The following is a 14182-nucleotide window of genomic DNA, read 5'->3' on the forward strand; positions in this document are numbered from 1 at the left end:
GAGGTGTTTTTTCAGACAAACAGGATGAGCGCACTCTTCAGGTCGGTGTTCGGTTCAATTCAGCTTAAGTCGACACTTGACTGACTTTCAGGTACATCTGCAGCCACGAAAACAGCAAGGTGTCCTGTTGGTTTCTGCAGTTGCACAATATTGGAGTAGTGGGTAGTATCTATTGGGCAGCCAAGAAAACAGTGATCTACGAACTCATACATGGTTATTTATATAAGCAAGAACTGAAGAAACTAGCAATTGTAGAACTGTAGTTAATATAAGCAAATAAGAAAGGGTCCGACTATGGATCCTATTGGTGTAAGTGCAACTTTAAATGAGGAATAACGTTTTATAAAATCAGAAATAAAAAAAAATATCTTGTTGCATATTTGTTCTCGACTAACGTGCAACTCTACTCCTCCCTCCGACCGGTATTACTTGTCTCAAATTATCCAAATACGGATATATCTATGTGTAAAAAGTGTCTAGATACATGTAATATTTCGACAAGTGATTCCGGCCGGCCGGAGGGAGTAGTATTAATTGTGAAACACAAATGCTAAAATAGGTTACAAGCAAAATCATTATACAACACAACCGAAAAGAAACTCAATACGACTAAAAAGGATTGCAACAATGTACAAGTGTAGATGGATTTTTACAATTACAAATGAATGTGGACAAGTGCTTGCACATTGTTGTTGTGTATGTTTCGCGCGCGCGCGTGTGTGTATATATATATATATGTATATATATATATATGTATGTATATATATATATATATATATATATATATATATATATATATATTGTTCACCTTTAATAGTAATACAAGTGCAATTTATTTCATTAGAAGCATGCATTCGTCGTTAATTCTTTATATTTTTGCTGGGTTCTTTTCTTTTTTGAGAGGGCCTTGCTGGCTTTGTTTGCTTCGATGAAAAGAAAAAAACTACACCAAGTCCACAGTACAAACAAATGAGAAAGCCCACATACCAAAATGAAACCAGGCCCCAGAATCTAACCAAATAAAAAAATGATCACTAATTAGGCCGAAAACTGAAAAGGGCTCACCAAACTAGCCCAGTAGTGCTCCACACAACAACACAATCCAATTTCCTAAAAATATCAGCACGAATCTCCATGCGACGATCAACAGCATCTTGTTGACAGAAATTGTTACTATTTCTCAAGACGACTGAACACTAGCAAAACCGAATAAGAAATGAACTAGGCCATAATTAACATGTACTCCCTCCTATCTTGCTAAAGTTGTACTAAATCAAACACACTTATTATGAATCGGATGGACTACAAATTCTCCGCGGAGCTGACATTCTGAGTTGTGACCGGTCTCAGACGAGGGGGCAGACAGATGTTTTCCATTCTCTCAGTAAGCAGGCCAAGAATTCTGAAAACAGACAGAAAATCATTCTAAAAGAACAAGTTTTATACAAACCATGTGTTCTCTGCCAATTGATTTACGGCCCATTGGTATACACAAATAGGCCTTTCCGTAAAGAGATTTCGTAAACATAAGCCCATCACTGCCATGTGCCATCCACTCCCGGGAAAAAAGAAAAAGGACAAACAGATCACAACACATCATTCCCATAATCCCATTTCCTTCGGAACACACCTAAAGGATTAGCCTTCAAGGCTTCAACCGAGCTCATCATCCCTTGTTTCTCCCGGCGAAGCTTAATTAGCTCTGGGCTCCTTTCATCATCTGGTTTCTGTTCCGGATGCCGACCCGGAGGCGCCACAGGTTGAGGGCCGAGTCCGGCAGCAGCGACGCCAGGAACCACTGGACCGAGTGGCGCCAGTAGGGCACGCACCGGGGCCCGTAGCCCACGCAGCGGACGGCGGCTCTCGCGTACTCCTCCGGCGACGGGATGAACGGCGACTCGCCCTTCACGGGGGACATCTTCGTCGCCACGTACAGAGGGATCTGCACCCCACCAGTAACGTGATTACTAATCTCAGAGCCGAAAACGAAGTGGTCTCAAGACCAAAAACACGTACTCCGTACCTGGCATTGGACGTCCACTCCGTAGTGTTTGTACTCAACGCTCAGGCTTCGAGACAACTGGTCGATGTACCTAAACAAAGGGTTCACGTTTGGAGATCATAAATACTGGTAAGCATTTCCACGGTTTCGCACAATTTTAGCCGTTTTCATGCATGTCAGCGTATACACCTGAATGCATAACTGACATGACAAAATTGGAGTATGTTTCACATATGCTTTCTGCTGTATATATGATTTGTTGCTAACGAGCCATCCCATCCCGTTGCTGTATTCAGTAATGATCAGGAGGCACACCATTTATTGGAAGAGAAGCATCTACTCCTGCCTTTCCGTGATTCCATCCAAGGCCATATTAAGTGAGCATTAATATGCCATCTGGTTTGGACAGAGGGCAGTTACACCAAACATAAGTGTGCAGGAATAATGGATGCAGTACTGTCCAAGCAGCTTTTACTCGATTTTATGCTGTAAAAAGGATGCCTGGTTCTAGTGTTCTCCTCTCTGCTGGACAGCATGGTTCTTGCAAAGCCATTCTAACCCTGTCCCTAGCTAATAAAGATTGTCCGTAGATCGTAAATGAATGAAGAAATAGGTGGCCCCTCCCCGCAAATAAAGGAGAAGTAATAGGTGGCCCCAAAACAAAAATGTAAAAAAGTTCAAGGAAATAGAGTGCCCGTTGGTATATAAGGCTAGAATTTAGAGAGTGCCAGTTGCGTCGATTTTTAAATGACTATTTTTCAGTTGATAAATGTTTGATTAAGATCTTTCTATCTCTTTTGTAGTTACTCACTCCGATCGATCTATAACAAGTGTCTTGGATCTAGTATAAAGTTAACTTTGTATTTTGTACTATTAAATTCAAGACACGTATTAGAAATCGGAGAGAGTACATGTTTAAATCGGAGGATGACCTAAACCTAGTTATTGCGTAATCATCTATGAAGTACGAAAGCTTTAGATTTAGAATTTGTAAGACCACAATAGCTAGATTTATGAAGATAAAAAAATTAAGTTAAGAATCAAGATATACGTATCAACTGGAGATAAGAAACAACAAAATTTGCTTATCGTTTTCTATACATCGATCCAACGGAGGTTTTGTTATTTCTAAGGAGATTGAGAAATGACTATTTCTAAGTCGATGCAACAACCGTGATCCGATTCCGATCGTTGAGATTCGTGTAAAATTCATGTAAATACAAATAATGAGAAAATCTTAATCTGTTGACTGAAAAATAACTATTTCTAAATCGACTAAGAAATAGACACCCCATATAAAATACTGTAGTTTGCACGTAGGTAGGCATCTTTTTGTACGTACGTCTCGTAATAATACATAGCGTAAACACGGCGGAGACGCCACCAGGCGATCGGATCGGTCGAGAACTAAATAAACAACACTATACGTACAGAGAGATCACAGAGTGAGATGATACGAGGGAGCTCTAGAGCATGGACTATATGTAAACGCGATCAAATGCTAACTGAGCAAAACTAGGAGACGAGATAAATAAAGTTTGTTCAAGACCCATACATCGAAATCAGCAGAAAGACAGAAAATCCGAGATGGGCAAATTAAACCGGTACTAGAAAAAGCAAAGTTGCACATAATTGGTTATTGCAAATCTACGTAACGATTATTCGTGTGACGAGAAGTCCGGCTAGGCTAGTCTTTAGCTGTTTTCTTTTGCTTCCTTTTCTCTCTTTCTTTTGTTTGTCTGTATTTGCTCTACTCGAGCGCCTGTACGAGTACGAACTGCTTCTTCCTTCGATGAAAACGGCAGCTCCGCCTGCCGGGTTTTCGAAAAAAAAGAAATACGGAGTAGCAGATCCGCAGAACAGATCTGGGTTGATCAGAATAGGAGGGAAAAGAAATCGTGTGACGAAATTATTCACTACTCCGTATGATGGGTTGTTCAGAATATGAGAATAGAACAGCAACACCGCAGTGTCTCTGTTGTATCTCCCTGGCCTGAGGCCTCCCAGGCTGCGGCGCCGTTCTGGCTGCATGTGGACTCTGTAAATATTTTAAAAAATAAATCCGTGCGTGCGTACATACGGGCACTAATTTGATGATGGCTACCGCAATCAAGCATTTATGCATGCAGAGATCAGTAGTACGCGCCGTGACTTACGCTTTGCTGGCGGCGTAGACGGCGTAGAGCGGGAAAGCCGGCACGACGAGCGCCGAGCCGGATCCGACATTAACGACGGCGCCCCTCCGCCTGGCGACCATCCCGGGCACGACGGCGCGGGAGATCCGGGTGGCGGCCTCCACGTTCACCTTGACCACGCGTTCCCACGTCTCCGTCTCCACCTCGTGGAAGAAGGCCGCGCAGGGGTACGTGGCGCCCGCGTTGTTCACCAGCAGGCCCACGTCCAGCCCGTCCACGGCCTCCGCCACGCTCGCCGCGCCCCGGCCCATCTCGGCCCCGTCCCCGGCCAGGTCGAACACGACCGTCTTCACCTTGATGGAGGTATCCCGGCGGGCCTCGTCGCCGACGCGGGCCAGCTTGGCGGGGCTCCGGCCCACGAGCACCAGGTGGAGCCCCTCTCGGGCCAGCTCCAGGGCCAGGGCCCGCCCGATGCCGTCCGTGGCGCCTGTGATCACGGCCCAGGAGCCGTAGCGCGCGCCCAGGTCGCGCCCGGGCCGGAAACGCGTGCGGTAGAGCCACGAGATGAAGGTCGCCGCGCTGGCCACGGCGGTGCGGAGACCCAGGGCCAGGAGGAGCGCGAACCACCATACCGGCGCCGGTGACGACGAGCCTCCTCCTCCGGCCGTCGAGACTATCTCTTCTACCTCAGACATCGTCGCATGCATGGGCAATTCAGCTAGAGCTAGCGTGGCAGCAAGCGGTGTTGTGCTGTATGGAGGAGTAACTTGCGAGCTAGTAGCTGCGACAGCCAATTAAGCTAGCGCACTTAGAAAGGGCACATTATGGCAGATCGATCACCAAGTGAAGACTATAAAAGCAAACTTAGGTAGGAAGAGTGATGGCTGGATTGAATGCATGCCCGGCCAACGGGCCATGCATGCATGCAGTGTTTGGGTACACCATCGGGGCAGTGTGTGAGTCTGAGAGGGGAAGCTCTCAGGAATCTTGCGTGCCTGCGAGCTCTGTTGGCTGTTGCTATTGACTGGGCACCATTAATTGTTCTTTCCTAGTTTGCTGCATAGCAGCGTTGAGGGGAAATCGTCTTAGAATGTGAAAAACTGTACTGTAACCTTTATTGATGATAAATCGAGTATATATGCTGCTACAGGGACGCCTTGGCACATGTTCAAACAGGGACGCGAGCAACCACTGCGACTGTTTGCTTTAATTATCATCCACATATATATAGCGTTTTACAAAAGCAGAGATTAGTCCTTAATCATTTCTTGTCTGTGTTCATATCTTGAAAGATGCTGCTGCTATACACTGTGTCTAGGTAGTAGAGTAACTACATATTATGCACTGAAACATAGACAGCAACTAGTTACAGCATGGACGTGTCAAGGCGGCAAATGACACTGACACTGAACAACAGACACCGACCACTTCACCACCAACAAATTACGACTTGTATGGGTCAAACTGGCATTTGAACAACTTTAATTAGCAGATCCCAAAAACTGCGAACCGAATAGCACGAGTTCGGTTAAAATCCAGTTTTGCAGTTACGAATTGCGTCGCACAGAACATATACCGAATTCGGAACAGAAAAAATCGAAAAAGAGATTCGCACATTGACTTCATCATCTACTACCATTCACACATCTCATACTAGAAGTTCATCATCAACTACACAAAATATACTACTCCCTCCGTTCCTAAATACTTGTCGTTGTTTTAGTGCAAACTTACACTAACACAGCGACAAGTATTTAGGAACGGAGGGAGTACATGATAGTTAGCGGAGGAGCAATTAACAAAAACAAAATGTGCTCCCTGTCGTTGCCGCCGACTCAGTTTTATACTCCGGCGGCACCCTTCTACTCGCAGCCTACTAATCATCTGAAACCTCCTTCTTGGATCCAGAGATGGCGAAGTTGGGGCTCGGGGTCTTTGGCATCCTCCTTCTCGCGGTGGGCCTTCTCCTCGGCTTCGGTGACGAGGCTCGCAGCGATTGCTGCTGCCATCTCCTCTCCTGCTCCGGCAGCAGCTGCTGCCCCTACTCCTCTCCGGCAACGAGAAGCGGCGGTGTACGGCCGCACTGGAGGACCAGGGCTCCTCCCAGCCGGCCCGGCGTGCGTGCGACGGCAACGCGACCCCAGCGGTCGCGACTGTGTAAATCCACCTGCCCCGCCGCCAACGCGGCTTCTTCCCGGATGTACGCCTAGTACCTCTGCTCGGAGTCGGCGTTGAGGTGGCGGTGCTTCTCCCACTTTTTTGCACCGTGCTGCCATGCGCTGATGCTCCGCTGCCGGGCTGCCTCGTCGTCTTCAACACCCCTGCGGCCGCGGCCGCGGTCGCGGCTGCGCCCGCCGCTAGGGTTTCGGCGTGGGGAGAGGATGAGTCCGTGGCCGCGAGGTGTCGACCGGGAGGAGATGCCGGAATGCACCATTGTGAAAGATGGGGGTTTGGGTGGCGGGAATTTGTCTCAGAAATGGGGAGGAGAGACGGATTTGGCGACGGGGGAGGGTTTTGGCGGCGGAGAGGGGCGGCGGAATGTGAGGAGTTGGAACCGAAAACAACCCTTCGGGCGCCTATATGCCGTTGTTCGCAGACCCTTTGGTCTAAACATAAACGCGCTTTCCAAGCCGGCCCGATTTGGGGTACCTATTCGGGCTGTTTTTTGGCCTAAAAACTGAATAGCGGTTTCGGTTCGGCCTTTTGCGGGATCTGCTAGAGATGCTCTTAGCCTTTTCTCAAGCACACATCTCGGATCTTTTGTTGGTGGGTTAATAATTTTTGAAACTCATCAAGAGATGTCAGGTTCGACCTAGGTTTACCTAGGTTCGAACCTTCAAGGATTAGGTCTTATTGTTTCTTCCCCTTCTTATGGACCGCCATTTCTTAGATTACCCTTGGCCATCTTGAGCGTTTTATTCTCCACTGGTATTTCAACTTGCACATGAACGCCATTGGATTTTGCCTCCGCTAACACACATTGCAGACACCTTTTATTGCGTGATTTTGTCACATAGTGGACATTCTTTCGTCACCTTCCATTTGGGACCAAGGACCGCCGCCCAGCTTAGTCTATTTTTTTGCTTGAGTTGTACTGATATATACGAATGGCTGACCACTACAATAATATAAGGCATGTGTGCATCGATTTATGCAGAAGATTATTTTCATCTGCTCCCTCTGTCTTGAAATAAGTGACGTGGATTCGCATAAGAATCCAATCCTTGAGCAGCATTGGTTCTTGCCAACAATTTAGGATCTGGGTGGGTTGAGGACCGGACCTCACCGTGACTCCGTGAGGTGTTAGAGCAACTCTAACAGTTACCGAAAACGGCCGATCCAAACTCGGTTTTCGGTTTTGGGCAGAAAATGGGCCAGACCAGATACCGAAAATGGCCCAAGAACCGAAAACCTAATTCGGGTTCCCGAATCAGCCCAAATTCTACCCCCTATATGTAGCGCTTGGGAGGGCGAGTTCGGATCCATCTCCGGCGAGTTCGTTCTCCGGTCGCCGGACTATTTCCCAACTGAAAAATGGTGCTCTCCGGTTGCGGCACCTGTTCCTCGTGGGGCAGGGCTAACCCTAGCGACGGCAGAGCTGGAGGGGCAGAGGAAGAGGCGGCGCGCCGCCGGTCCATCGGGGCTTGGTGGCGCAACGCCTGCAAGTGGGAGAGGCACCGCCACCTGAGCGCTGATTCCGAACACCGGTACCAGCGGTACCTGGCGGGCGAAGCGGCACTGGCGGTGGGCACTTGGGCCGGCCCACGCGGCCGGCGCGCTCGGGAGGAGGAGGCAGAGAGCTCCGCCTCCGCTTCCCGCAGCCTGATCCTAGCGGCCGTCCCGGAGGTGGTGGCGGCCGTCCTAGAGCCGTACGACGAGACGGACGCGTATGGGGTGGTGCGTGTTGGGGTACGCGGTAGGCTACGCTAGCACAAAATCAAAATTCTACCGATTCCGCCGGATCAATGCTGTAGATAATGGATCACGAGATCACCACTAGACGCGCAGACCCGTAGTGGAAGTAGAGTCGATGATGCGTGTCGATGTCGAGTAATCGTTCGGCCTGCTCCTCCTCGCCGATCTCACGAGCAGTTCGTCCAAGCGCCGCAGGTGCAGCGCCTCCGAGGTATCCACACGTATAGGGAGGAACTCCGTGCGGTGGACTGCTAGATCCGATCACAAGGTTTTGGGCGTGGAGGTGTGACGGCCGAGTATAACTCGCATCTGGACTGGTGTAACCCTAGCCGGGTTGGTCTCCTCCACTTATATAGACGTCCCTAATGGGCTCAACACTTGAGGCCCGTTAGGAGTCTAAGCCCGATACAAGTTGGATCCGATCCAACTCAGTCTCCCACCCCCTAAGCGTGTGACCCTTCAGGTTCGCGGTCAGTCGGACACGATTACGAGCTCGGAGTGCGGGCCCGAGTAACACCTTACTCGTCCACTGGCACGGACTCAAGTCGATAGTTGGTAGCGGAGCCTAGCAGCACGTGCCAACCCCGAGTGACCACAAGGTATATTGACGAATCATACAATGTGTCATATGCAACATTCCTTTTGCCTCATGATATGTGTGTCGAGCTCAAGGCGAGTGCTTGTCATCCTTATGGATAGCTTGAGTCTCTTCTCGTGCAGATTCCTGAACGGGTTAACACTTAACTCAAGTCGCATGGCCATACTTTTCGAATCTGATCACTCGAGAGGGCCCCGAGATATCTCTCCGAATAGGAGGGGCAAATCCCATCTTGATCAACCATGACTCCCAGTATGCTTCTCAGCAAACCCGAAAGCTGCCTTTATAACCACCCAGTTACGGAGTAGCGTTTGGCAACCCCTAAGTAGGCCGATTCACATCCCAAGCTCATGCGATGACCTCAGGTCTAGGACTGGTATATACATCGTACTTGAGACTAACAAATGACAATCATCTCGTTGTGTCTCAGTGCGGGTCTGTTCGACTCAACAATCTCACTGTCGAGTCCATGCTATCTGTCGGCAACACCTTGCCCTATGACTTGTGAAACATAGTCATCATACTGATTCACATTGCTAGTATAGGTTATGTGTCCGCATAACCTCAATGACCAGGGACCATTAGAACAACATCATAGAATACATAGTCTCACAAACAAATCACGTATTTATTGATACATATCAGTGATGATGTTCAAGGACAATAACAATAACTCATGAAGACATAGAAAATAACATCATCACATGATTGCCTCTAGGGCATATCTCCAACAGTCTCCCACTTGCACTAGAGTCAATCATCCAAGTATTGCATACCCATGGCTCGTGTGTGCGCCTCATGCTTTGGCTGCGGGAGAGGCTTTGTCAACGGATCGGCAACATTGAGATCCGTGTGTACCTTGCATATCTTAACGTCACCTCTCTCCACGAATTCCCATATGAGATGGTAACGCCTGAGTATGTGTTTGGATTTTTGGTGATGTCATGGTTCTTTGGCTTGTGCGATAGCACCACTGTTGTCACAGTAGAGGTCCATGGGATTGGACGCGCCCTGAACTACTCCAAGCTCAGAAACAAACTTTCTGATCCAAACGCCTTCTTTCGCGGCTTCCGAAGCCGCGATATACTCAACTTCTGTTGTAGAGTCAGCCACCGTTTCTTGCTTAGAGCTCTTCTAGCTCACCGCGCCTCCGTTCAAGACGAATACGTATCCAGATTGTGATCGATAATGGTCCTTGTCGGTTTGGAAACTAGCATCGGTGTAACCCTTTACAACGAGCTCATCCTCACCACCGTAAACCAAAAACATATCCTTAGTCCTTCTCAAGTACTTAAGGATATTCTTCACCGCTGTCCAGTGACTCTCACCGGGGTCAGCTTGATACTTGCTCGTAACACTTAGAGCATAGGAAACATCCGGCCGAGTACATAACATGGTGTACATGATGGATCCGACCGCCGAAGCATACGGAATCGTACTCATCCGACTTTGCTCATCAGAAGTCGAAGGACTCTGAGTCTTGCTTAGACTTATACCATGCAACATGGGCAAGAACCCTTTTTTTGCCTTATCCATGTTGAATCTTTTCAACACTTTGTCAACATATGTACTCTGGCTTAAACCAATAAGCCTCCTTGATCTATCTCTATAGATCCTGATTCCCAAAATATAAGCCGCTTCTCCCAAGTCCTTCATTGAAAAACTTTTCTTCAATGAGTCCTTGGCGGCTTCTAGCATCGAAATGTCATTTCCAATCAATAATATGCCATCCACATATAAGATTAGAAATACGACTGAGTTTGCACTAAACTTCTTGTATACACAAGGTTCTTCTTCATTTTTGATGAAGCCAAACCCTTTGACTACTTCATCAAAACGAATGTTCCAGCTCCGTGATGCTTGCTTCAATCCATCGATGGATTTCTGAAGTTTGCATATTTTTCCAGCATTCTTTGGATCGACAAAACCCTCGGGCTGTATCATATACATGTCCTCGGTTAAATTTCCGTTAAGGAAAGCCGTTTTGACATCCATTTGCCATATCTCGTAATCGAAATATGCAGCAATAGCTAGAATGATCCGAACTGATTTAATCATCGCTATAGGCGAGAAAGTCTCGTCGTAGTCAACTCCTTGAACTTGTCGAAAACCCTTTGCGACAAGTCGAGCTTTATGGATTTGAACATTTCCATCCATATCAGTTTTCCTTTTAAATATCCATTTGCACTCGATGGTTTTTACACCCTCTGGCGGATCTACCAAGTTCCAAACTCGGTTTTCATCCATGGACTTTAATTCGGATCTCATGGCCTCAAGCCATAACTCGGACTCTGGACCCACCATCGCTTCTGCATAAGTAGTCGGCTCGTCATTGTCTAACAACAATACATTGCGTGCATTACGCAGTCTTTCCGACCTTCGTGGATTTGGGGCTATATTGTCCGTGGGTACGACGACTGGCTCAGTCACTCGGACATCACCTGTCGAGTTATCCCCTACTGGCTCATCTCGAACTTCTTCGAGTTGCACTGACCTCCCACTTGCCTCCCGACTGAGAAATTCTTTCTCAAGGAAGACACCGTTTCGAGCGACAAACACTTTGCCCTCTGCCCGGTTGTAGAAGTAATATCCTAAGGTTTCCCTTGGATATCCCATTAATATGCACTTGTCCGATTTGGGAGTGAGCTTGTCCGACTGAAGTCGTTTGACAAATGCATCACAACCCCAAATCTTTAGAAAAGTCAAACTGGGATGCTTTCCAGTCCATATCTCATATGGTGTCTTATCTACGGACTTTGATGGTACTCTGTTTAGTGTGAACGCTGCGGTTTCTAGAGCATAACCCCAAAATGACAAGGGAAGATCTGACTGACTCATCATCGACCGAACCATGTCCAACAAGGTCCGGTTCCGCCGTTCCGATACACCGTTTCGCTGTGGTGTACCTGGCGGTGTGAGCTGTGGAACAATTCCACAACTCTTCAGATGTTCGTCGAACTCGTGGCTCAAGTATTCACCTCCACGATCGGATCGTAAAAGTTTTATTTTCTTGCCACGTTGGTTCTCTACTTCATTCTGGAACTCCTTGAACATTTCAAAGGTTTCCGACTTATGTTTCATTAAGTAGACATATCCATATCTACTCAAGTCATCAGTGAATGTTATGAAGTATTGATAACCTCCTCTAGCTGGCGTGCTCATTGGTCCACACACATCAGTATGTATGAGTTCCAACAAGTCGGTCGCCCTCTCGCAACTCTTTGCGAAAGGCGACTTGGTCATCTTGCCTAGTAGACAAGACTCGCATGTCTCGAATGATTCATAATCAAAAGAAGTTAAAAGTCCATCTCCATGGAGCTTCTTCATGCGTTTGTCACTTATGTGACCCAAACGACAATGCCAAAAATAAGTTTGATTCAGATCGTTAGGCTTGCGCCTCTTGACATTAATGTTATAGACAGATTCTCCTTCAAGATTAAGGATGAATAACCCGTTCGTAATAGGTGCAAAGCCGTAAAACATATCCTTCAAATAAAAAGAACAACCATTGCCCTTGATATTGAATTCATAACCATGACTCAACAACTTTGAGACAGATATAATGTTTCGACTTAAAGCAGGAACATAATAACAATTATTTAATTCCATAACAAATCCAGAAGATAAATGAAGTTGCATAGTGCCGGCGGCCAATGCTGCAACTCTTGCTTTATTGCCAACCCTTATGTTAACCTCTCCACTTGCGACGCTCCTAGTCCTTACCAACCCCTGCATCGAGTTGCAAATGTGAACAACCGATCCGGTATCCAATACCCAAGAGTTGTTAGGTGCATCAGCAAGATAAATGTCTATAACACATACAACAACCGTACCTGAAGTAGAAGTCACACTTCCACCCTTCTTTGCCACTTGGGCCTGGTACTTGCTGCAGTTCCTCTTCCAATGACCGGTGCCTTTGCAGAAATAGCACACGGTCTCTAAGTTCGGTCCAGCCTTAGGCACAGCAGGGGCAGGGGTCGGGATCACATCCTTAGCCTTTCCCTTCTTTGCCTTCATTTTAGCCCAAGAATTCTTCTTGAACTTAGTCTTTCCCTGCACCAGCAACACTTGCTTGGTATTCTTTTTTATATCCTCCTCTGATGTTTTAAGCATCCCATGCAATTCAGTGACTTTCTTTTCCATGCCATGCATATGGTAGTTCGAAACGAACTGCGCATAGCTCGGCGGAAGAGATGCCAGAATTGTATCCGTGGCCAACTCTTGGCTCAGTGGAAAGCCCAGCTTCTCCAAGCTTTTCGTGTAACAAACCATCTTGATTACATGCGAGCTCAATGGGTCGCCCTCGTTCAGCCTACTTTCCAGGAAGGACCTCCAGACATTAAATCTTTCAGTCCTAGCCCGAGTCTGAAACATGCCCTTGAGAGTCTCGATCATATCGAAAGCCTCAACATTCTCAAATTGCTGCTGCAATTCGGGTTCCATATAGGCAAGCATCAGACAGCTGATTTCAGTCGACTCATCACATGAGCGCTGATAGACATTTCTAACAGTAGCGGTGGCATTATCAGCCGGCGCAGCTAGAAGTGGGTTGTCTATGACATGTTCTTTCTTATCGTGCCTGAGAACGATTCTCAGGTTCCGATACCAGTTGGTGAAGTTAGTTCCATTTAGTTTATCTTTCTGAAGAACAGATCTCAAAACAAAACTGGACAATTGAGGTGGTGCCATTGATCTACAACAGAAAATGCAAAAACACTAAGACAAGTATTCATGAAAAGTAATTCATATTAAACACTTTAATAAAAATATACTCCCACTAAAATCAACATTCCTCCATTGATCATTAGTGATTCAAGATTCAAGATCAACCAATCGTCTAGTGAGCTTTAGCATCACTGCTAGCCGATTGAATCACTCGGCAGGCAACTCTTGCCAATCGTATCGCTATACGACTCTTGTTAGTCGGTAGCCAACACTTGCCCCGACTCCGACTCCTTTTACCCCGAGGCCCAAAACCATTTTGATAGCCCCGTCAAGTTAACCAAAGCTTCGCATGTAAGTGTCTGACACGAACATCACCAACGACAAGGAAAAATGGCGATACCCCAATTTCATGAGCCCATCACCAAATGTACTTGTCTTGTAGGAGTAAACAAAGCAATAACCATCACAGATAATCAAATTAACATGTGAAATAGTATGGCTCTGTTCTTCATGGTGATCTCCATCTCCATGAACCTGTTCATCAAGCCGCCATGGTGCTCACGTCCTCCAATTCATACTAAACTACTACACCTAGTATCTAGTAAAGAATTTACATGGAGAATGACATCACATGTCGACACGCAGGTCGTCATACAATTATAAAGACAAAACCTTGGCTCTAGCCTGGCTGACAAACTCATGACACGCAGGTCATGCAAATATTACACACATGCATCACATACATATGAGCCATACTATTCACAACAATCCTGCAAAAATAAGTTAAGCGTAGAAATCCATTCTACCGAATTGTTGTGAACTCGCAACGACAACTAAGGCGCTACGAATACATAGCACGACGGTCCC

At 46.9% G+C, this 14182-nt stretch overlaps 1 protein-coding gene across 2 annotated transcripts; it reads right to left on the reverse strand.

The window, feature by feature from the left end:
• Positions 1-1400: 1400 nt before the first annotated feature.
• On the reverse strand, positions 1401-5062 carry LOC100827587 (very-long-chain 3-oxoacyl-CoA reductase-like protein At1g24470). 2 transcript variants are annotated; one of them, XM_003571897.4, is made up of 3 exons: positions 4159-5033; positions 2024-2093; positions 1401-1942 (listed from the first exon to the last, which is right to left on the reverse strand). In XM_003571897.4, the coding sequence occupies exons 1-3, from the start codon at positions 4842-4844 to the stop codon at positions 1697-1699; spliced, it is 1002 nt and encodes a 333-aa protein (XP_003571945.2). In that variant the 5' UTR covers positions 4845-5033; the 3' UTR covers positions 1401-1696. The 2 variants fall into 2 exon arrangements, 1 of the variants encoding a protein (XP_003571945.2); XR_002965694.1 differs by having other exon boundaries at positions 1863-1942; positions 2024-4040; positions 4159-5062.
• Between the last annotated feature and the right edge of the window lie 9120 nt (positions 5063-14182).

Source organism: Brachypodium distachyon, chromosome 3 (assembly GCF_000005505.3).
Source record: "Brachypodium distachyon strain Bd21 chromosome 3, Brachypodium_distachyon_v3.0, whole genome shotgun sequence".
Classification (NCBI taxonomy): domain Eukaryota; kingdom Viridiplantae; phylum Streptophyta; class Magnoliopsida; order Poales; family Poaceae; genus Brachypodium; species Brachypodium distachyon.